This window comes from Argopecten irradians, chromosome 6 (genome assembly GCF_041381155.1).
Source record: "Argopecten irradians isolate NY chromosome 6, Ai_NY, whole genome shotgun sequence".
In the NCBI taxonomy this organism is placed as follows: Eukaryota; Metazoa; Mollusca; class Bivalvia; order Pectinida; family Pectinidae; genus Argopecten; species Argopecten irradians.
The window spans coordinates 18871240-18893213 of NC_091139.1; the positions used below are offsets into that span (position 1 = coordinate 18871240).

The following is a 21974-nucleotide window of genomic DNA, read 5'->3' on the forward strand; positions in this document are numbered from 1 at the left end:
TGCCTAAAACTACCTGTTAATCTTACCCGGTCACGTTTCCGGTGCGATAAAGTAAGGTTTATCTATAACTACAATAACATCTATCTATAAAGAAGATGAGTTACAACATGACCATCAACATGGCTCCAATCTTTGCTTCACTGTTGACCAGTCTCTACCTGTGGGTGTGACCGTTAAGAAGGATCGTCTCCCAAGTGACAGCATATGCAATATGCCAGCCAATCGGATTGCAGCATCCCGGTGAGTTCGATGACAATCTGCTTTGAAAACAATGATTTTTTTCTAGGAAAGCATAAATACCTGACGGTATGGCAGTGTGTGAATGGAATGCTAGACAGATGTATTTAACATTTGCGATGTTAACGCACAAAAGATACAAAGGTGCTTAGCCAACAAATAGGTGGCTGTTCATACATTTGTGTTGCAAGTGCATTGCTCGGATACGGACTACGGAATGGAGGCTCAATGGATACGAATGTTGTTAACTTTTAATACTTCTACCAACATTACTGAGTTCCTTGGGATGTTGGACGAGTTTGGATTACATGAAACTCGTTTGGAAGCGGACACCATTACCCTAACATTGTTATACATTCCGGTATTTCTACTAGGAATAGCTGGAAACATCTTCATCGCTCTAATTATCGCATCTAATAGACATCTAAGGAACTCGACCAATTTATATCTTAGTAACATGGCTTTAGCAGACCTGTGTGGTAAGTATTTATATCATCATGGCCATACACAAGCCTTCTGCATGACATGAAATATTCGTGTGTTTCTTTTGTGGTTCAGAACTTTGATATAATTTCGCGGATAGAAACATTAGTAGTTAGTCAATGGAGCAATAGTGCTAAGAACACAAAAACACAAAAAAAAAATGTGTTGTGTTTAAATTCGTGGTTTCACAGTAATATCAAACAAACGAAAGTATGAACATAACAATAACATGTTATATAGTAAACAATAAGAGATGCGTTGTTTCGTAAAAGGTAAAACGATATAATGTTTGTATTGTCTGATATTAAGCAAAATTAAATGGCGTTGTTGAGACAGCAGACGACCATGAATGCATCTAAATACATTTGGTCTACAAACGTTATGGGGAGGTGAAGTATTTAGTCGTGCAGGCAACAATAAAAAAAACTAGAGTGGTAATTCCATGGAATTATTGTCCAAAAGCAACAAAAAATAAATAATCGCTGTCCAAACTCCGTCTCGCTGTCTGCAGATTACACATATCTGTCCATAAGCTTACTTTTTACGACTTGATGAAACATTCCAAATATGTATTTGTTTGTAACTGATGAGATTTTCATCAATGGAAACTTACAATAAAATGACCCCTTAAAAGATTGTATAGCACGAACTATTCGCTGTGTTGACATTTTCGTTGTTAGTGTCGTGTTTGCTATGAAAACATGCATATGGAAACACTTATTTTGTCTTTATATTATGATCACAATATCACCGTTAGTGAATCCTGATTATTTCTATCTACATGTATAATATTATATCAAAGATCTTTAACATGAGAGAGTACACACAAATATATCACGTTGTACATTATTGATATAACGCTCTTTCGTAGCTAACAAAGCATAAATATATTTGCTTAAAACAATTCTTTAAAGGAGCATGGAGTTTAATAGGACCAAGCGTCTAATGATTTAGACTTAAAAATACAAATCATTTATGTGAGTGACTATCTTTGAGCGTTTTTATAATGCATTGATAGTAAAAGAAGCTGTTCGAATTCTTAAGTTGCAAACCCTATAAAATGTTAGTTCACATGCGATTAGTCAATTGGTATCATGCATACACAGATGTAAACGCTATTCTTGAAAATCAATGTTAACTGTTACTAAAGCAATAATGTAGCATTAAAATAGAATCAAGGGTGTCGAAATCAGATATTCTTGAAAATGTGCCAGTAAACAGAATCCGAAGTATCATACTTTCTAATTACAGATATATTCCATATATATATATATGTACCATATATTCGAATTACTGATTTACAAATTTATGTGTGGAATACATATGCCTGATATTTCGAGATTCGGTAAATTGAAATTGTATACGTGCTTCGAAGAACTTGTAATATCAACCCTGTTATTGACTACAAATGAACTTAACGCTATCATTTAAAGTTTAACAATTGTCTTACCAATCTTGAAAGGCTAGTGTATCTTTCAGCAGACCAAATGACGTAATTACTTCTATAATGACGAAATCGATATTGTAAAGACAACGATATTAGACGTTGTTTATTAATTTGATGTGTAATGCCGCCTACGTGATGGAAGCTACATTGTTATTCTGCATGGCATACCTAATATACGTACGTAAAGCATTGGTTAGGGTCTTCCCGCCAGCTCATTAATGTAGACCGATATTACCAGGTATGCTGACATATTGACACAGGCGTTTGTGTTGTAGGATTCCAAAGTGCAATACTTCTGTACAATTAGCGATGATGGCTTATGAAAATTTGAGGCCTACTAGGATGGTTGACCAGGTCAGTGTGTTGGCTTTAAGTACAAACGACCTGGGGAAAGCCTCACTGATACAAATACGATGGAGAATAAATCCCTTGAGTCTACAGGGGGAAATAGATTGAAAACAAAATGGATCGTTCAATCGCAATAATGAATTGGTCAGACGGCCAATCTTTGCTTCGGTACAGTAATGACCGTTAAACATTTGGATATATATAGAGGTCTAGAGAGTTTTCAAGCAAATTGATTGATATCGATGCCTAATGTATATTACTATGATAGATCGGTGGATCCTGATATCAATTCTTGTACTGTGTTGCGTTTTCATGCATGCACCACGCACTGTTCTCAATGATACTAATATTCGGCAGTAGTATAAAAAAATAATTTAAACTAAACACGAATATATCATATTATCGGTGTAGTTCCTCTGTGGTTATCGCCGGAAGCGGAAGTGATGTCATCTCCATTTTCACCATCCTGGGAATGTTAGACAGCAATCATGGGGGAGATTAACTGGAGTGTAGTCCTTAATCGGAGGGGAAAGTGCTGAGACGGGTTATAATAGCCACTAAAGATAATAGGTATATAATCAGAGAAAATTATTAGATGATCAATAAAATGCAACTTAGGCTTCGTCAAAGATACAGGTATATAAATCTAGGTCAAGTAACACTTAACGTTAAAATTAGATTAATTACCATTACAAATCATTAAATAAGTGACACATAAAATCTCCAAAACGGAACATTTGTAATGTCATCCATGTTATTTCTGTAACACTCTATTCATTTATTTACATGCAAATAAACTTTTGTCAAAACTCCTTTATTGTTTTCTATGAAGAAAAAGATAGTGGAAGGTGAATGGTACATTTTGTATTAAGGTTGACCTGAAATTGTCATAAGATTTAATTCTCACATTCGCACATTTTGCCTTTGGCGGCTGGCTGCCCTAGAATAAGTGTTTTATCGAACCGGACATAACGAGAATTTCAGATGGGCAGATGACACTATCAAACAGATTTTCCAAATATAAAAGGATGTTGACAACCTTTTAGACAAATCGATAAGAATAAGACTTAACGGTGTCAAAAACCACCAGACAGTTCCCATCTTCGCTTGTCATAAGGGTACTTTGTTCAATCCTTTGTAAGGGATCATTGGTCAGTAACTTGTTTACGAGTGAATGTTGGCCCGTTGAAGAATCAGATGACAGAAACTGTGATAGTAACATGCTGTAAAACAACCAGGTATAAAATAAAACAATAATTGGTTTAATTAGTTTAACGTCTTATTGATAGCCAGTGTCATTTAAAGACGTACCAGGTTAAGGTGATGGATGAAAGCCGGATTACTCGAGGAAAACCCACGGACCAATGGTCAGCCCCGCATTGGATTCGAACTCGCGACCTAGAAGTGGATGGCTTGTGGTAATATGTCAACGATTAGGCCACCGCGACCCCTTAACCAATTTAAGCAAACAAACTGTGTAAAGTATAAATGTCTTTAGTTATTAGTTATGTCAATTAAGGTTTACTAATTTTGAATAAAATCATTTAGGATTCTTGTTGTTGTATAAATACCGTACGCTATCTAATTTAGTAATGAAATTGCGCAATCCATAGTGATTAGTAATTGTATGATTGATTAGCTGTCAGTATAACATTGCTCAACAATGGCGTTACAAGTTGCTAAACATAGTCATTATAAAAATGAGTTTATTTCAATAATGCATTTTGCAGTATACTTCCGTTTACTACTATTGCACTGATTTTCATTCGGACATCATAAGTGTAGATGTCAATGGAATACATTATTTATTCAGGACAAAATCTATTCCTATTAAAGAATATTGTTAGATTTCTAAGTGAATTTTTTTTTCTTTTTGACAAAAAAAAGGTCAATGTTTTGGTTCCATGTTTTTATTTACGTACTCCTGCATTCGTGGCAAAGCAGATTCTGTTTTCGAAGTCCGATGCCATTTAACCGACCGAACTTATATTAGGCCTTTTTAGACTACGATGTCGTTAACAGAGATATCACATTGGCTTGAAAGCTGTATGCGGTAGAAGAAATATCGGTCACAGGCGCTCTTCTGTCTTTATGAATAACGAGACACCTTCAGATGAGAAGACTCAATAAGCAGAAACATTTGTTGTGAATTGCTCCTTTTTTCGATGTTATACAAGATACAAGATTCACAATTAATATCATTCACAATTTTCAGTCATATCATCAACAAATTGCACATTCATAGCGCTGTGCATGCAAGTATTGTAAAGATATCGATCGATAATTGTGATTCGTATCCTGTAGCGATAAGATTTTGAAGTACAGATTCCTCGAGCTTTTATTTACATATTTTTCCCTGAAGATATGTTTGAACTTTTCTGATTCTTAGATTGGCACAATTCATTCTGAAATTTCAGGGTTGAATGGGCTAACAAACTCAATTACATGTAATGAAGAGAGTGTCGTTGATTTGAGCACAAATTGATATAGCGTCAGTACCCATGTTCTTTAGTTGGTATAAAATTAAGGAGAATTACTAGTATGACGTCATCTATTTGTACGTATCGGATGTTATTGTCATATACCCGTTTAAATTCGTCTGCGTATTACGTCACACACATCGTCTTGAAGGACAACAGGAAATGTCATGTGACATACTCCCCCGTAAGTCTCCGGAAAAGATGATTCGTCTGAAATGTTACTATCTAATTGTCTTTTTTTCTAAAAATACAACTGTACGTGTTCTTTGAATAAACATCGGAACACTTAAACTTGTGACAAAAGTCTTTAAGTTATTTTTGTTATTTTACACAATTCAAAACTTTAGCGATTTCAACCAAAATTAAAGAAAATTGAAAAAGGTTTAAAAATTGCCCCTGTCTGGCAATGAAGCATGTATGATTAAACCATTTGTTTTCATTTCGCAGATTAATTTTTCGCGATCATAGCAAAATGCGTCGAAATCGCAAAAATAACTGTCAATTCCTAATATACTAAGGTTAAACAAACTTTCAAGGCTTAAACATTCATATGAGTATAATTATGAAAAATAAACCCAATATGTTAGCTTTGATAAAATAATGCAATGAATGTTTTGCGATAAGCGCAGCTCTACTACTGAAGCAACCTTAGTTAAAAATTTATGGGAAAATAAGTGCTTCTCGCCAATTTGACATTACAGTGGTCACATTTTTTAACGGGAAGAATACATACTATTTACCAGGAGTTCTGTACCGTCTGCTGTATACCGAAACTAATATATCAGTATTTCGCGCATTGCCTAAAGTATCGATAACTGATTTTTTTCATCTAGAACAAATCTAGAACCGGTAAACTCGCACCAGATGATGGATTTTAAAGATCTCTCTTTGGAATGTTGATCTCTTGTCGGACCATGCCTGTGATGGATGTGGAGGGTCATTCATTAATTTTATGTTCTTATTCACAAATAAGCTAATATTGAAAGAGGTGTTTTTGTCTTTTAGCATTCAATTCGTGAGTGTTTCCTTCTTGTATTTTGTTTTCATAAAAACATTGATCATAATAAGTACATTAGTTGAGGATATTTGCGAATCATTTCTATCATTTTTCATTTGTTATAAGCAAATTCAAAAATGTGTTGATATAATTATCGCCAAATGTTATTTTAAGTGACTAGATTAAACATCATTTTATGAATAAAAAAAAAATAGTAAACGATATCAAGCCAGGGCCAAGTCATTTTTCCATTCAAGAATCATATGGTAAAAACGAAATTAACCGGGGGTAATACAAAACACTGAACGGTTTAAACAAGGGAGTATTTTCCTTTCAGGGCATGATGTCGACCGTAAAACTATCCTATAATATTCATAATTATACATAGAACGACTATACGTACCAGGCCTACTATACCTTTCGGCCGGGTACGAAATGGTGCCTTTGTGTCCTAGTGGAGAACTGCCTCAGAAAATCACTCGGGCACAATTTTCTATACTCTTCTTGTAGGTTTCCAATAATTTCATGCGTATACATGCATATGAATTTTGTCAAAACAAACATAACGCCCATTCATAATATCTACCGTACCGTTCACAAGACGTCAAGTTCACAGTTTGTTGACTTGCCGTATAATTTTCCTTCGAAAAGACTTTTTATATGTGAAAAAAAATCATCTTGTGAATTTTATAGTTTTGCGGTTCAGTTTTATTTCCTAATAGGTAAGTGATATAAAATAAGTACGATAAAATGCATACATAAGTTTTAATAATGGTTTACTAAATCATTACTTTGCTCCATTAGCTGTAAAAGGCACCAGTTGTAGCTCTAAAGACGACACAGTGATCTGTCTTTTGAGCTACTTTAACAATATTGCAACTAAATTATACATAATTTGTAGAAAATCTCCTACCTAAATAAATCAGAGGTTAATATACGATTTTTGCCGCATATGCTTTATACCGACATTTCCTGGGAGGAAAAGTTGGCCACAATATCTCTTTTTTTCCAACAAAATAATCCCTTTACCCAGGTATATATAATCAACATGTAACTGTCTATACAGATGTAGCAGTCTACTACTGCATTACCTAACCTTACTTACTATCTATTTTTACTTAACCATTGTTGTATTCATTATTCATATGGAATATATTATACTTTGGAAGTCTTCGCATTGGGAGAAATTAAAAAGATATAATAGAAGTAGTATATATATGAAAGATTAGCGTCTTCGTGTGAAATCAAACACCATTCACATGCAGGATAACAAGGATAGCGTGTATACAACGTTTACATTTCACCAGCAACAACGGAAGCAGTGCTAACGACTCATAACAGGCATCCATAGAATCAATAGTCACTAGCAAAGATACACAACTCTTACTTACTTGTGTATACTTTAGCTGATTCATAGTTCAGCAACACGATCAAGCCTTATTTTCAAAAGAGATTGGAAACAAGCGTATAACTTCTATAAATTAATGTTATTAGCAGTTCTTGAGAAGATAAGATTGTATGGCTGTCTAGTTAGGGGCGTACATCTGATGCTTACTTGTTTGCGTAATACACCCTTGTTTTTTTTAAGAAGAAAAAACACCAACTTACATTGGGTACCTGGCAAATGCCCCATGTGAGATTCGAACTTAAAACAGTTTTGAATGGCTAGTGTCAATATGTTCATTTGGACATTGGCAGAATAAGCACCCTCTTCCTTTTTTTTGTTGAATACCGGTTGACCAACCTCTTCATGTATATTTTTTTCCAATTGACTTTTATTTCCTTACCTTCAAATTGTCCTCTACTGTATCTGTGCATTTGTCTTTGAGATGATTATTTCTTTATAAGTTGTTTCCGTCTGGTTGTCTATATGCTCTAATAACTATAAGTAATCTTTATACTGCGGTATTGAGTTAACACACTGTAAGAGAGAACAAACAATCGAGACGAAGACAATACCTTGGTGTTGTTGTAATTGTATCATACAAATATCCACGTATGCATTTCTTCCATTTTTCGAAACAAATTTAAGTCAAAAACTGACTTAAGTCATAAATTTTCATATAGGTTACATAAGGAGGAAAACTTAAGATTAAACTTAAGTCTGCACTTTTGTTTCGAGAAACCGGGGCCTGGTCACCTTACTTTTATTGGTGACACCCTTATATCTCTACGGTCTAATAGTCCGAAGGCCCGTTAGTCGGAAAATTAGTAAATAATTAGCGTACAGTTGTATTTTCAGAAAACATTTTTCTACACTGCTGATCTGACAATATCTGTGGACGAAAAGTTGTCATTCCTTCATGGGGTATTGCAAGGTCAAAATTACATCAAAATAAAAAAAAATTAAAAAAAAGTTTGAAATATGTTATATTCGATAAGATATCTCACAAGGATAAGTTCTATGAATTATCTAACAAAAAAATGAAATATATTATATTTGATAAGATATCTCACAAGCATACGTTCTATGAATTATCTTACAAACATACAAGCTTTCAGGTTACAGATTGTAAGCCTTATGTACACTGTAATTTGATTGCATTAGGATTAACGTTTCTCCGTGAATAAATCATGTATATAATCAAATTTACCGAAAAATGACATTTATTATACCTGTAAACGTCGTTATATTGTACAATATGTACATGTATTTAACGACTTATTTTTGCGATTCCTTCTCCTTTCTTTGACTTGTGTATTCTACCCTTAATGACGGAAATGGTTCGCATCATGATTTTTTTTTTTTTTTTTTGGGGGGGGGGGGGGTGGGGGGGGGAGATGTTACACAGGATTTCCAAATTATACTCTTTTTTAACATTTGAAACATTTCGTTGTTTATTATCATTTTTCGTATCAAATCAACACAGGCACATACATGTAAGTTTACCTTAGCAAATTTACAACATATCTTTTGCATCGAAAACTGTAATAAACGTTTGTTTCATTTCGAGTGCAATACTGTTCGCATATAAATTCCAGCTATATTATCTGTTTTCGGACAATCAGGCCTTCGGACTATTGGGCATTTGGACTAACGGACCTTAGGAATAATGGGCCTTCGGACTAACAAGTCTTAGAACTAAAGGGCCTTCCGACTATTGGGCCGTTGGAATATAAGGCGGTCATCCTTTTTTTCTATGTTCCCCTCTGTTATCCAAAAAATGTTTCAATTTGATATAAGCACACAGTGAAATATACGAGGTTCAGTTACCTTTAAACGTTTCGTTTTGTTACAGTGAGTCTAATATGTGTCCCTATGGCCGTAGGACAAGCTCTCTACAGAGTATGGATATATGGGGAGTTCATGTGTAAAATCACGGTCTATCTACAGGGTAAGTATGTAAGGCATTAGTTCTGCCGCAGTGGCTTTATTAATACATTGCCTTCCAATACCGGTTTTTTTCTGTATTTAAACCAGAGGCGTGTGTAATCACAGAGAAAAACCACACATTTACAGTATTGATTTAACGAGATTCCGATCGATGTATTTTGTAGTAAAACATATGGCATTTTCTGACTTTGTTGATATCGTTTGATATCATTAAAATTCCTATTTTAATTCCCACTCTAGAAGTTGATATAAATAATATGTCAATATGGAAGATGCAGAAACATATTCTGACATTTTGTAATAACCAATCAAAAGATATATCCATATATCCTTTCTAAGAATAAAATTGAATTGTCTAAGGTACAAAGAAATATTTGTGATATTTGTATTAATTACGAACTTAAATATGAACCTATGTTGCATTATGTAAATTTAATGTCCATAGGTGTGACTGTAGCGGCCAGTATCTACACTATCGCGGTTCTCAGCGTGGATCGGTTCCTTGCTATCAGACATCCTATGATATTCCGGAGAGTGAGCAACACAAAATCGGCCATGAAGCTGATCAGTGCAATCTGGGGCTTGTCTATAACTATAATGTGCCCATTATTGTTTATGAGGCGCGTGGACGTGGTTTCGGTCATACCAGGTGAGCCGCTATACCTGTGTAATGAGGTGTGGCCACAGACTGGACACAGACAAGTGTATGACCTTCTATTGTTCGCCATCTTGTACGCGGTACCTGGTGTCATCATAGGAACCTCCTACAGCCTTATAGGGAAAGAGTTGTGGACAGAGGATAAAGATTTACAACGAACTGAATCAGAGACTAGTCGGGGTCTAGGTAAACACGTAATGAACGGACGCAAGAGGGTAGCCAAGATGTTGATAGCACTAGCTGTGTTGTTCGCTGTGTGTTGGCTGCCCTACCACATCGTTAGCCTCTACCTGGACTTCCACAGACGGCACGTGCAACCATTCCTCACAGTGCTTCCGTTCACAATCCTTTTGGGTCATGCTAACAGCGCTTTCAATCCAGTTCTATATTTTTATTCAAGTAAAAGTTTTCGAAAATATTTATTTAGATTTTTAAAATGTAAGAAACGAAGTGCCAAAAGAAATTTTGCAGTCCGATACACACCGCCTAACGGTGCCATGGAAGTGCGAACAACTAATCGACCACGCATGCGCGTGATATCGTCCAGTACGTTAACAAGAACACGATCTACAGATAGTTTCCGGTTTTCACGATCGTCAAATACAAGTTTTAAATCGACAAACACAGGGACACGATCCCGAGACACAGGTAGTTCATCTAGAGACAGGTGTATATCTCGAGAAAAGTGTTATTTCAGAATGGACACCAAAGCCTTCAACCTTAGTGTACCGGGACAGGAGAAAAAATATGAAACTATCAAGGCACTGGTATATGCTCATAAAAGGGAAATTCTTGATAGATCACTCAGTATTCCTACAACCATAAATGAAGAGAGTAGTCGAAAGGAATCCCTAACACCCGGAAGTAAGGCACAGCCAAATCAACAGATCATTCCACAGATTCCTGAAGTCGAAGAAAACGCAGCTCAGTAGTAACATAACTGACACATGTATTGATCTATTTTACCAACAAAATCATAATATTTTTCTCAGTTTCTAAAAGGCACCTTTGTACAAATTGTCCAATCTTTCATCATTATATGAACTACTAATACGCCGTCCCTTTTTTGGGCAACTGAGCCACAATTGATAAAGTTTTTCAGTACAGGATATAATTTGGTGGGCTTTCTCTGGGAACTTGAATTTCACCCTTTTAAAGCCTTGATGTTACAAAGACAAATAGGAAAGAAAGCATAAGCAAACATCACCATCACACAAATTCAATATTAGGACGTGGCATGGTAAGGAATCTAGGTCAATGAACATCGAATGCTGTGAGAAAGGAAGTGTTTAATATATCGACAATTGGTTGAAACACAAAACAGCATTAAATGATATATCATCCTAATCAATTTTGTCTTATTATTTCTTTTTAATTAGATATCCGTATGTCTAAGGAGTGTTTGAGGTCTGGATATGACAATAGGTACAGTTCCCGATATTGGTAATAATATTTTGAAACATCTATAATCAGTACTCTTTAAAGCTGGTGAACCGAGGGCACACCATACAACAATGCACCTAATCCACATCAAATCCAGGCCAATGTTTTCAACAAAAATAATTTGCAATCGATTTGTGTTACTGTTAATCAACTGAAATTTGCGTCGACTCAATTTTGCGATTTCATATGAAAAAGGGTATTTTGTCGTATTGAATTCGCGATATTTATTCTTTAATAGCTCTACCGTATCTGTTTTTGCATAATGCGCTGAAACTGTTTCTCATGATTATATATTATCGCTCGAAAAATACGTCAAATGTAATCGCACGTGAACATCCGTTGGTTTATAGTATAAAATAAGTTGGTGTACATTATAACAAAAGTTTGTGTACAGTATTAAACAAGTTGGTTTGCAGTATAAAATAAGTTGGTTCACAGTATAAAATAAGTCGTCGTACAGTATAAAACAAGTTGGTTTGCAGTATAAAATAAGTTGGTTCACAGTATAAAATAAGTAAGTCGTACAGTATAAAACAAGTTGGTTTGCAGTATAAAATAAGTTGGTTTAAAGTATAAAATAAGGTGATTTAGAGTATGAAATAAGTTGGTGTACAGTATAAAACAAGTTGGTTTGCAGTATAAAATAAGTTGGTGTACAGTATAAAACAAGTTGGTTTGCAGTATAAAATAAGTTGGTTTAAAGTATAAAATAAGGTGATTTAGAGTATGAAACAAGTTGGTGTACAGTATAAAACAAGTTGGTTTGCAGTATAAAATAAGTTGGTGTACAGTATAAAACAAGTTGGTTTAGAGTACAAAATAAGTTTGTGTACAGTATAAAACAAGTTGGTTTGCAGTATAAAATAAGTTGGTGTACAGTATAAAACAAGTTGGTTTAGAGTACAAAATAAGTTGATTTAGAGTATGAAATATGTTGGTGTAAAGTATAAAATAAGATGGTTTACAGTATAAAATAAATTAGTTTACAGTATTATATAAGTTGGTTAGCAGTATGAAATAAGTTTGTGTACAGTATGAAATAAGTTGGTTTACAGTATAAAATAAGCGAGAATGTCAACCATACAATTGTCTTCAAAATCGTTATACTGACGAAATTGGATGAAGTCATGTTATCAAAATTAAAAAAGAAAAATTAAGAAACCTCGACGTAAATATAAGCTTTAGCTACTTTTAGTGCCGATATTTTCATTCTGACATAGGACCAACGTTCGTACATATACTGTATAACACAAAGTATATATATATTCGTTGTATAGAAATGTTGGCTGTGTTCTTTGGTGATGTGGAATACAAATATAACGGAATTGTTTAGTACATTATTAATGGAAACGCTTATTTAGCCAAAAATATTTCTACACAGGAAATGCTTTGGAACCACGAAAATAAATACCCACGATTATTTCTTGGCAACAGTATCATGTTAACATCGACGTATATGATTTGTAAACGTGTTGATTGCATAGCTGTGATATTTTGTTTCGCAACCCTTAAGAATGAACATAATGAGGACAATAAAATCTTAGGGTTTTAAACAAAGATGTTAAGCACATGGATCAATCGCTTCTCAAAGCACAATTACTTATTTATGGTAAAGTTGATTAACCGATTCATTCGAACCTTTTTTGAATTAAAAATAGAATTCTATGAGTCATGCGTTGTATCATGAATCCATGCGCCAAGAGAAAAATAGACGCTACGCTTGAGCAAACATAGTGATTATTCATGAAATTTAATGTGATGAAGGTATCGACAGTAATCCTAGACCAGGACTAATAGTGCACACATCATTGCTCATGGGAAGCTTAAGGAGATAAACACCTCGTTTTTGTATGAGATATAATTACTAATAGACCAGATGAATAGTTAATAGGCTTACCAGGACAGAGCAAGTACAATCACTTGGTAACTATGTAAATTCGCAGTGAAGAACTTTTCGATTCAGTGATATGTGTATATAGAATTCATGTTTCCAAGTCCTGAAAACTATTGCCATGGGGATTTTACCTTTAATGTTACTATTCTATTGTACATCAAGTGTTTTCTCCTTCACATTTTCTCGACTTTTACGTGTATCAACAGAAGAATACGACAATGCTCGTCTCGACAGTCATATTGATGTCCAGGAGCACATTGAATGTGCTAAACGGTGCAAATGGAATTGTAAGGCATACCTTTTTTCCACTACCACAAATCTTTGCCAAACTTTCAGCCGAGAATTTTGCCAGGACTCGAATGCCTTGGTTGTAGATCCAAAGGTTTTGTACTTCACCAAGAATAGTAAGTATTTAATTTAATCAAATTTAGATAATATTTTTTTGGTCGATAACAATCTTCTATTTACATTATTGATGTGTTTGAGAATATGCCGGTCCATTTGTTCCAAAGAATGTCACACACCGCTTATTTACGCGGATTTTTTTTTCTTTATTTTGTAATTTTAGCAGGAAAATGGTGTTTTTTTTTATTACATTATTTATTTACAATCACTTAATATTGAGTAATAATTCACGTTCACTTGTTACAGATAATCCCGTTGGCTGATGTTTTTTCTTTATCAGACCATAATATAAAAGAAAACCAAAACTACTTATTTGCAATTTCTAATATTCACGTTTTGTTAAAAGTACAATTTATGTTTTTCTGTATGGCTTCACAACGTAAAAATATCTTTCAGTTAATCTTTAGATATTTAACTTGAAAATAGGTAATGGAAAAGTAGATTTATTGTTAAAAGCGCTGTGCTTAACTAGTATGGAATTAACGTTGAATGTGAGACTGATGTCAAAACAATGAAAAGTTCTAGTAAGCTTGTACAGGAATATAATGGTCTGTGTGATGACCGTATGCTCACATGAAATAAATATATTGGAGCGTCGTTGCTAAATGAGCTGCAAATTTCATGGTTATAATATAAAAATACTAATACATAATGATATATCAGAAACGAGTTACATGGAGAATACCAGGTATCTCGGTATTTTTAAAACATAATTATTTAAGGGCTGCCAGGTTAAGATGGTAGAGGGAAGCCGAAATACACGGAGAAATCCACCGACAATCGATTAGTATTTTGAAACTGCCACACATGGGATTCGAATTCGCGACCGATAGGTGAAGGCATGTTGTAATATGTCGGGACAGCTTCACCACTCGGCCATCGCGAGTCGAAAATGAGATAGAAAAACGAAGAAGGAAAAGTTTGTTACTATCGGAAGAAAAGAGTGCAATAGTACTCATCACTCATGTGCCGTTCTTGTTCAGCAAAATCTACTCAATCCAAACTACATAATCGTGTTAAGAGATCATAAGACAACTCAATATAATCCATATCAGGATTCACATCTTGAGACCTGGTTTTAAGCAGAATTATACCTTTTTTTTCATTTCTCAGCAATTTAGTTTCGTGTTAACCTTTATTTTTAACACAATTCCCATATTGATTTTATCTAATAGTTTCCTTTTTAACTCATAATCATACCTTCTTCTAAAGGAAGGAAATATTTAACATCATAATATTCTATCATGACATGTATTTCTCAATATTGAAATATATAAGAATTAAATCAGAAAAAAAGGTTTGACATTTGAATTGTCTTTGATAGATGTTTGTCCTTTTGTATCTATTCTTCTCCTGTTTCTACTATAGACACTCCTTACGGCCGATAATGATTGGGAGCTGGCTTGTATCATCATTTAACACATTTCTACAATGCATATGGCTTCACATCGTTTCCATCACAAATGATGTACAAACAGAGGAACTGACATTTCAATAATCGCCTGTTCAAAAGCAGTGCCGTAATAAAACTATTACGCTTGAAGGTTTTGACATTATACCAGAACCCGTTATATCAGACCTGAATCATGATTTTTTATATCAATCATCGTTCAGCAGAAAGCCTTGTTCTTCGCGAAAATAAACGAATATACAGAAGCCCACGGTGTATGCTTCTGTCAGATGAAACATAAATTGTGTCATATTGGATGTAAGCATTTTGATGGATTTTGAAATGCAGTTTTTGTATCTGAACAAAAAACGTTAACAAATTCATTACGCTTCACTCTCGAATTTGTACGAGAATCGACGATTTTTATGAGTTTTATAAATTCCATTGTGATATCTCTCGTTGACAATCAACCCTCACTAGTGCAATAAAGTGTGTTAGATAATAAATATTTCTGTAATTATTTCGATTTAACGTGCAGACTGTTACTACTTTCATTATATCATATCGCAATGTATAGTTCATATCGCATTGCAAAAGCTTTGAAAATTGATAGTTGCAAAAACCTTCGTCATGCCAAAAACAGAAAATATTGATATAGTATGCTCCGGAGGAAATACTGTATAGCAGGTTGTTCACGCGAGTCAAAATTTTCCGAATTTAACTTAAAATGAGAAAAGTAAGCAGTTGTATATTGTTGCTATCTGGATTTAAGGATCAACTTAATCATTTTTGCGAACTACGAAAATATCCTCGCGAAAATAAGAGCATATACGGATATCTTTATGTTTAAAGTCATTTACAAAAAAATAATGGATTGATAGTGTCTGTGAGTTTGAAGACGATACGGATTCATATTGCCATGCGGTTTTTATGTGAGTTTTTTGTTGTTGTTGTTGTTGTTGTTTTTCCATCAAAAGTATTTTTTGTATTTTCCAATGTAATTACCATTTGATGCAACGCAGGATATGAAAAGGAAACACTCCTGATATATGCATTTGATAAATACAATTGTTAATTACAATATGATGTAACAAACGAAAAACAACTATCTTTTTGGTAGAACAGTAAATATCCATGTAATATCTTAACTACACTAAATGTTATTACTTAAGGTCGGAAAGAAAACAGTTCGGAGATGTAATAATTCGAGAAATATATTCATCATGCCTACATACACACTTGTCTATACAATATGTCATTTTAAAATCAATACTCTTTAACAATTTTCTTCAAAGTGTTTTCTGAATTGCCGATAATTTTTGGAAAAAGCAATGTTTATTTGGGATTCTGGAGCAAGCCTATCACTTTTGTAATATCGAAATATATTAATCAGAGCTCCGCGCGTCGAAAATCGAAGCTCTGTTCCGGTAACATGTACGTTAGCAATTTAAAAGTACATATTGAGATCAATGACCCTGAATTCATGGATGGCTAAAAAAAATTTCGTACTTCCGGTTTAACCTGTTCCGGTTTGTGCGTTGCTCCGGTACTGCTCTCCCCAGTAAATATATATTTAACTAATGCGAATGCATAACAGGAGTAATTGAACATTTTATTATTATCTTTTTAAATAATAATAATAACACTTTGAAAATTAAAAACTATTGAAAGCAGTTAATTATCCACCAAGCGAAGATGAGCACAAAGAATCATGACGTCACATCACGTCAACAAATGGTGCGAAATCATGGGATTCGCATACGCGGCACTCCAGGCCTTGCATGGACACAGAGAAATCCGAATCTTTCAAAAGTTGATCTTTTTCGAGTTTATGCTAGACAATTATTATATCATAAACTTCTATAGTTGAAAGTACGTTCTTTTATTTATAAATTATGTCTTCAACATGAAATAGTAAATAAAATAAACAAGTAGAGCTTCGCTTTTCCCATGCCGTGCATGATTCATATTATCGCACTTTAATAACCACATCTAATAAAAAGTTTAGATTTCAAACGTCATATATTTTTCGCATGCATGTGACAAGAAAATAGTAATGTACTAGGAAACAAATTGAGATAGGATATTCAATGAAACGGATCTTGATGCCTAACTGCAAAGTATGCTAAATATTTTTGGTTGTTTGTTGTTGTTTTTTCTGGTTTCTTTTATTATTATTTATTTATTTATATTTTGAAAATCCTTAAAAGTCTTAGAAATATATTTCAAAATTTGACTTATCTAACCAAAAAAACATTAATGCCCAAATAGATTACCAGAGCTGTGATGACGTCAGTACCAGCTGTCCTTCCGGTGTGTACCCTGTTACAGCGACATCTGACGGCAATACCCTGAAAGTGTTCTGTGAACTTCAATCTCCGCAAGGACCATGGATCGTACGTCAGGCTTAGTATGAATAGAACGAAGTTCGTATGGTTCATGAATCATAACAATATGTTGTTTTTATTCATACGTTTTGTGCAATAACTGCATGTGCAATAACATACGTGTATCAATTGTGTTTTTCATAGAAATTTTGGAAAAATGTAAACAATATATACATGTTTTATTCATACGTTTTGTGCAATAACGCCTTCATGTCCTATCATGATTTCTGTATGAAGAATTATATTGATTGAATGTTCCCGTTTTGATTGAAACACTGTCTATTGAATATTAACCTTACCTGCGCTCACGATATATCATGCTTTCCAAGTAGTAATTTGCTCTATGTGACAAAATATATAGTGATAATTGCATACGTGGTTTAGAAATGAAATTATTATTTTCGTAACTTATTTACCAAAAGTCCAAAATTGAATATTGAATAATAACAGTTGACACTGCATATGGATAAGAGTTATGGTGAATTTTATTTGACATAAATATAAAATCATTGAAAGATTACCTAATGAAACATTTTTGTGTTGAGTTTTCTTGCAAAATGTTTATTGTCGAAAATGAATTGTGCATGGCACAATGATTGTTTGCATTATTTAATGAAAGAAGAGTTGAATGCATTATTTAATGAAAGAAGAGTTGAATGTATTAATAATAGAGCACAGTCAATGCCTATTCTCTGTTACCCGCAACGATAGCTGCGATTAATTTCAGCAGACGCCATTCTCCAGAAAATTCATAATTGTTCAAAAGAATGGCTACGTATGACTTTCTACTATATTACAAACAAAAAGGTAGTTTTGGTTCATATTTACCAGCGTTAGAGATTTTCATACTGATCTTAAAATAATTCAATGATATTTTCTTTTCAGGTGATTCACAACCGCCAGGATGGTAGAGTGGATTTCTATAGAGGCTGGCATCAATACAAACAGGGATTCGGCGACCTGAACGGGAACTTCTGGCTAGGTAATACCAAAGTGTAATTTGACAATTGGTACTTACAAAGCAATGGCTAAACCTTTTTGTGAACCGTACGTCATTTACATTGGTTGTAAAAGGTTAAATTCATAAAGAGTCATGTTGAAATGTAGTAAGTTGCTAAAGGCTATGCGTTCAATTCAAGGAGCACATACGGCAAAGACTACAGACATACTCCGCATATGTAATCCATGAAATTAATAATAGTGGGTGGTTGGCTACAGAATCAATAAAACTTTTATGTGTTAAGATTGAGCTTTTGAGGTTTGAGCAAATAACAACAGTCGTAGAAATACAATTTAAGCGTCGAGTTATAACCAATGAAAATTGCAAAAAGATGATAATTTCAATACAATTCTTCAGTTTAAAGTTGATGAAGGACTCCAGATATTAATGAAACTTTAATATGTTTCTAAAAATGGAGCCACTATTATGACGTGACAACTGGGTCGATATTGCACTTGTGAACTTAAATGTCCAAACGTTGAGATTGACGTCCTATTGTCACCATGTATATCAGATAATCCATTTGACATTTATCGAAAAATTCATATCTAAAATAAAAACAGGGACATTTGATTCGGTAAATATGGTGTTATATCATCCCGGAAGAATCTAAAATAATAATCCCCGGCGTATGAATCTCAAAAAAGGTCCATGATTGATAAATACGAACTTTTGATTCTTTTTGTATTTCATATTTTTGTACTTGCACAGGTAATGAGATAATATACAAACTAACTACCGTTGGGTACACCGTGTTGCGAGTAGAACTTGAAGCTTGGGATGGTTCAGAGTGGTATATTGAGTATAACACATTCAGTCTTTCCAGCGAAATGGACGGGTATCGGCTCACAGCAACTGACACCACAGGAAATGTCTGTAAGTAACTAGTTAAGTGTGAAATCACAAGCAACCTTGACCATTCTGAGACGAATTTAACAAACTAGAATGATTTTTATGCGGGAGAAAAAATTCTGTAATTTAGATATGTCCAAAATCTACTTATGACGAGTAAATGATAGGTCTAGATATCAGGCCTGTTCCCAAGTGTTGCTATCAGCGTATATCATAAGCCCCTTTTACGTGTGTCTTTTATTATTATCATTTTCCTCTGCTAATCATATAGACATATGGTTTTATCCGTATATAGGGTATTGTCTGGATTGCATGCATGGTCCGAATATCACGCTTATGTTGCTTTGATAGAAAAAAAATGTTTACAGACTTCGCGGTTTCATACAGGTTTGCAAACAATATCTTTTATACAAATCTTTCACATCTTTGTCATTTTACTTTTGTGTTCCAGATGACGCCCTTAGCTATCACACTGGACATAGGTTCTCGACTTTTGATTCCGACAACGAGATTTGGAATTGCTGCTCCTGTGCGGAAGCTCACCACGGTGCGTGGTGGTACGTGGAGTGCGTAGACTCGAACCTTAACGGTCTGTACCAAGAGGACAAGGGTGATGATATCGCAGACTCCATGTTGTGGTATAAGGTATTTAACGGTAGATTTCACGTACCAATGAAGAAAGCACGCATGATGATAAAAAAACCGTAGATCGTGCTTACTGTTCAATGACTGTAACAGGATTGGGTTCACTAATGTAGATTTCAATGCTATAAATACATGTTTGGATGTTTCAAGCGAGATTTTCGCTTAGTCAGTTAGTTAACTGTTCGCGCTGTGACAATGTTTCCGTTGTTTTTCTATGTGTTATATATATATAGTATTTTATGATTATCGTAAACTATGTATTTGATTATATATTTTTGTAATTGTCAATATATTCGTACGTCAACATATTCGCGGACACTCAAAGAGAGCGAAAAAGGCGAATATTCCAACATCGCAAATAATACCATGTTTACAGTATATATATATATAGCCTAACACGTTTTTAACTACCTCCTAAGGGGAACATGTTCTTGACTAAAGATAAATATACGGATACCACTTGGTCTCATTGAGAAGTTGATCTTTACACCAATGTGGTCGCTATTGGCAGGTGTACTGCATACATCAATGCCGTTTTAAATCATAATTAAATGGTAATATTTGGTGGTAATACCATGAGGTGTGTGATTATATTTATTTCAGGCTATAATTATAATCATAACACAATGATTAATTTTTCTTTGTTTTCATACCAAATCTGGCTTTCTGATTGGCCAATATTTTTTGCATACCACTATAAAAAAAATCCGCGCGAAACCCCGACGTAATCGTGACGTCACAATAGAGATATTGACGTTGCGTATTGATTCGGAAAAAAAAATCCCTTTAAAAACCACTATAATGTTACATTTAAACATACTTCGTTTTATCAAATAGAGTATAAAATTGATTATAAGTATTTATGTCACTATTTTTTAATTTTATCGGGTTATGAAAAAAAAATTGTTTGCAAACTTTTCTGAGAATCCGCTACGCGGATTCACACAGTTTGCAAACAATTTTTTTTTCATACCTCGATAAAATTAAAAAATAGTGACATCAATGCTTAAATATATTTCCTATTAGTCTTTACTAAAGACCATTGGTAGTTACAATGGGACTTATTCAAGTACCACATGATACCTGATAACTTTTGTGCGGGACTATTGTTTATATTGGTATTAGAATGGTGTCAAAATATGATATCCTGCGCTATATGCATGCGCTAACGTCATTTCCACGGGAAGATTAAAAAGAGTTACGTTCGATCACCACTGGAAACGTTATCGGGTATCATGTGGTAGATGAATTAGTCCCATTGAAGTTAGACGTTTTATAGAGATTTTAACTTCCTTACAATGTATCCCATACCGTTATGATATTTACTAATAAATTACGTCAATTTCCCACACCTTGCGGTGTTTTCATTTATGCTAATGGCGGTTAAAAAGTATTGAAAATGACCAGAGTTTTTTGGGATGAAATTAATTTTAGTGCTCTATATGTCATTTCGTTTTGAAAATAGACTGGTTCCCATCCCTTAGTTCTTTACTCTCCACAAGGCAAGGGAGGTAAATGAGGCGGGATCCAGGCCAGTTTTGAAAACGGAAATATATCTGTATGTTTCCTGGTTCTTTTTTAATTGTTGGATACCTTTAATAGAACGTAAATTCCAGGTGATTCTCATATTGGGCATAATTAAACACTGAGAAATTGAATATTTCCATCGTTGATGAATTAGTCTAGATCGATAAGTGTGCACAATATAATTATCTGCATATACATTGTATATGTATTACATAAATGAAACTCATATGGATTAAGACAAACTAATCGTTTAATCCTTGGTTAGAAATATCGCATTGGGAAAAACTATTTTTGGTTTTGTGGGCACTCCAATATGACAGCTTCAAAAGCACAACCGACAATTCATAACATCATTTCACGCTAAATATTTTCATTAATGTTGCACTATAGAAATCCATAGAAAACGATAATGAGCGACGGAGATGAACAAAAACTATTCATTTCAAA

At 34.0% G+C, this 21974-nt stretch overlaps 2 protein-coding genes across 2 annotated transcripts; both read left to right on the forward strand.

Annotated features, from left to right (window-relative positions):
* Nucleotides 1-234: 234 nt before the first annotated feature.
* On the forward strand, nucleotides 235-11302 carry LOC138326299 (galanin receptor 2a-like). The gene is made up of 3 exons (XM_069272417.1): nucleotides 235-716; nucleotides 9232-9327; nucleotides 9772-11302. The coding sequence occupies exons 1-3, from the start codon at nucleotides 455-457 to the stop codon at nucleotides 10914-10916; spliced, it is 1503 nt and encodes a 500-aa protein (XP_069128518.1). The 5' UTR covers nucleotides 235-454; the 3' UTR covers nucleotides 10917-11302.
* Nucleotides 11303-13439: 2137 nt separating this feature from the next.
* LOC138326384 (fibrinogen-like protein A) lies at nucleotides 13440-20063 on the forward strand. The gene is made up of 5 exons (XM_069272493.1): nucleotides 13440-13725; nucleotides 17388-17512; nucleotides 18389-18485; nucleotides 19215-19379; nucleotides 19807-20063. The coding sequence occupies exons 1-5, from the start codon at nucleotides 13440-13442 to the stop codon at nucleotides 20061-20063; spliced, it is 930 nt and encodes a 309-aa protein (XP_069128594.1).
* Nucleotides 20064-21974: the final 1911 nt, after the last annotated feature.

Coding starts and splice junctions, on each gene's coding strand:
- LOC138326299 (XM_069272417.1), top strand. CDS start 455: ATGGAGGCTCAATGGATACGAATGTTGTTAACTTTTAATACTTCTACC. Junction 717..9,231: donor GGCTTTAGCAGACCTGTGTG/GTAAGTATTTAT, acceptor GTTTTGTTACAG/TGAGTCTAATATGTGTCCCT. Junction 9,328..9,771: donor AATCACGGTCTATCTACAGG/GTAAGTATGTAA, acceptor TAATGTCCATAG/GTGTGACTGTAGCGGCCAGT.
- LOC138326384 (XM_069272493.1), top strand. CDS start 13,440: ATGGGGATTTTACCTTTAATGTTACTATTCTATTGTACATCAAGTGTT. Junction 18,486..19,214: donor GAACGGGAACTTCTGGCTAG/GTAATACCAAAG, acceptor GTACTTGCACAG/GTAATGAGATAATATACAAA. Junction 19,380..19,806: donor TGACACCACAGGAAATGTCT/GTAAGTAACTAG, acceptor TTTGTGTTCCAG/ATGACGCCCTTAGCTATCAC.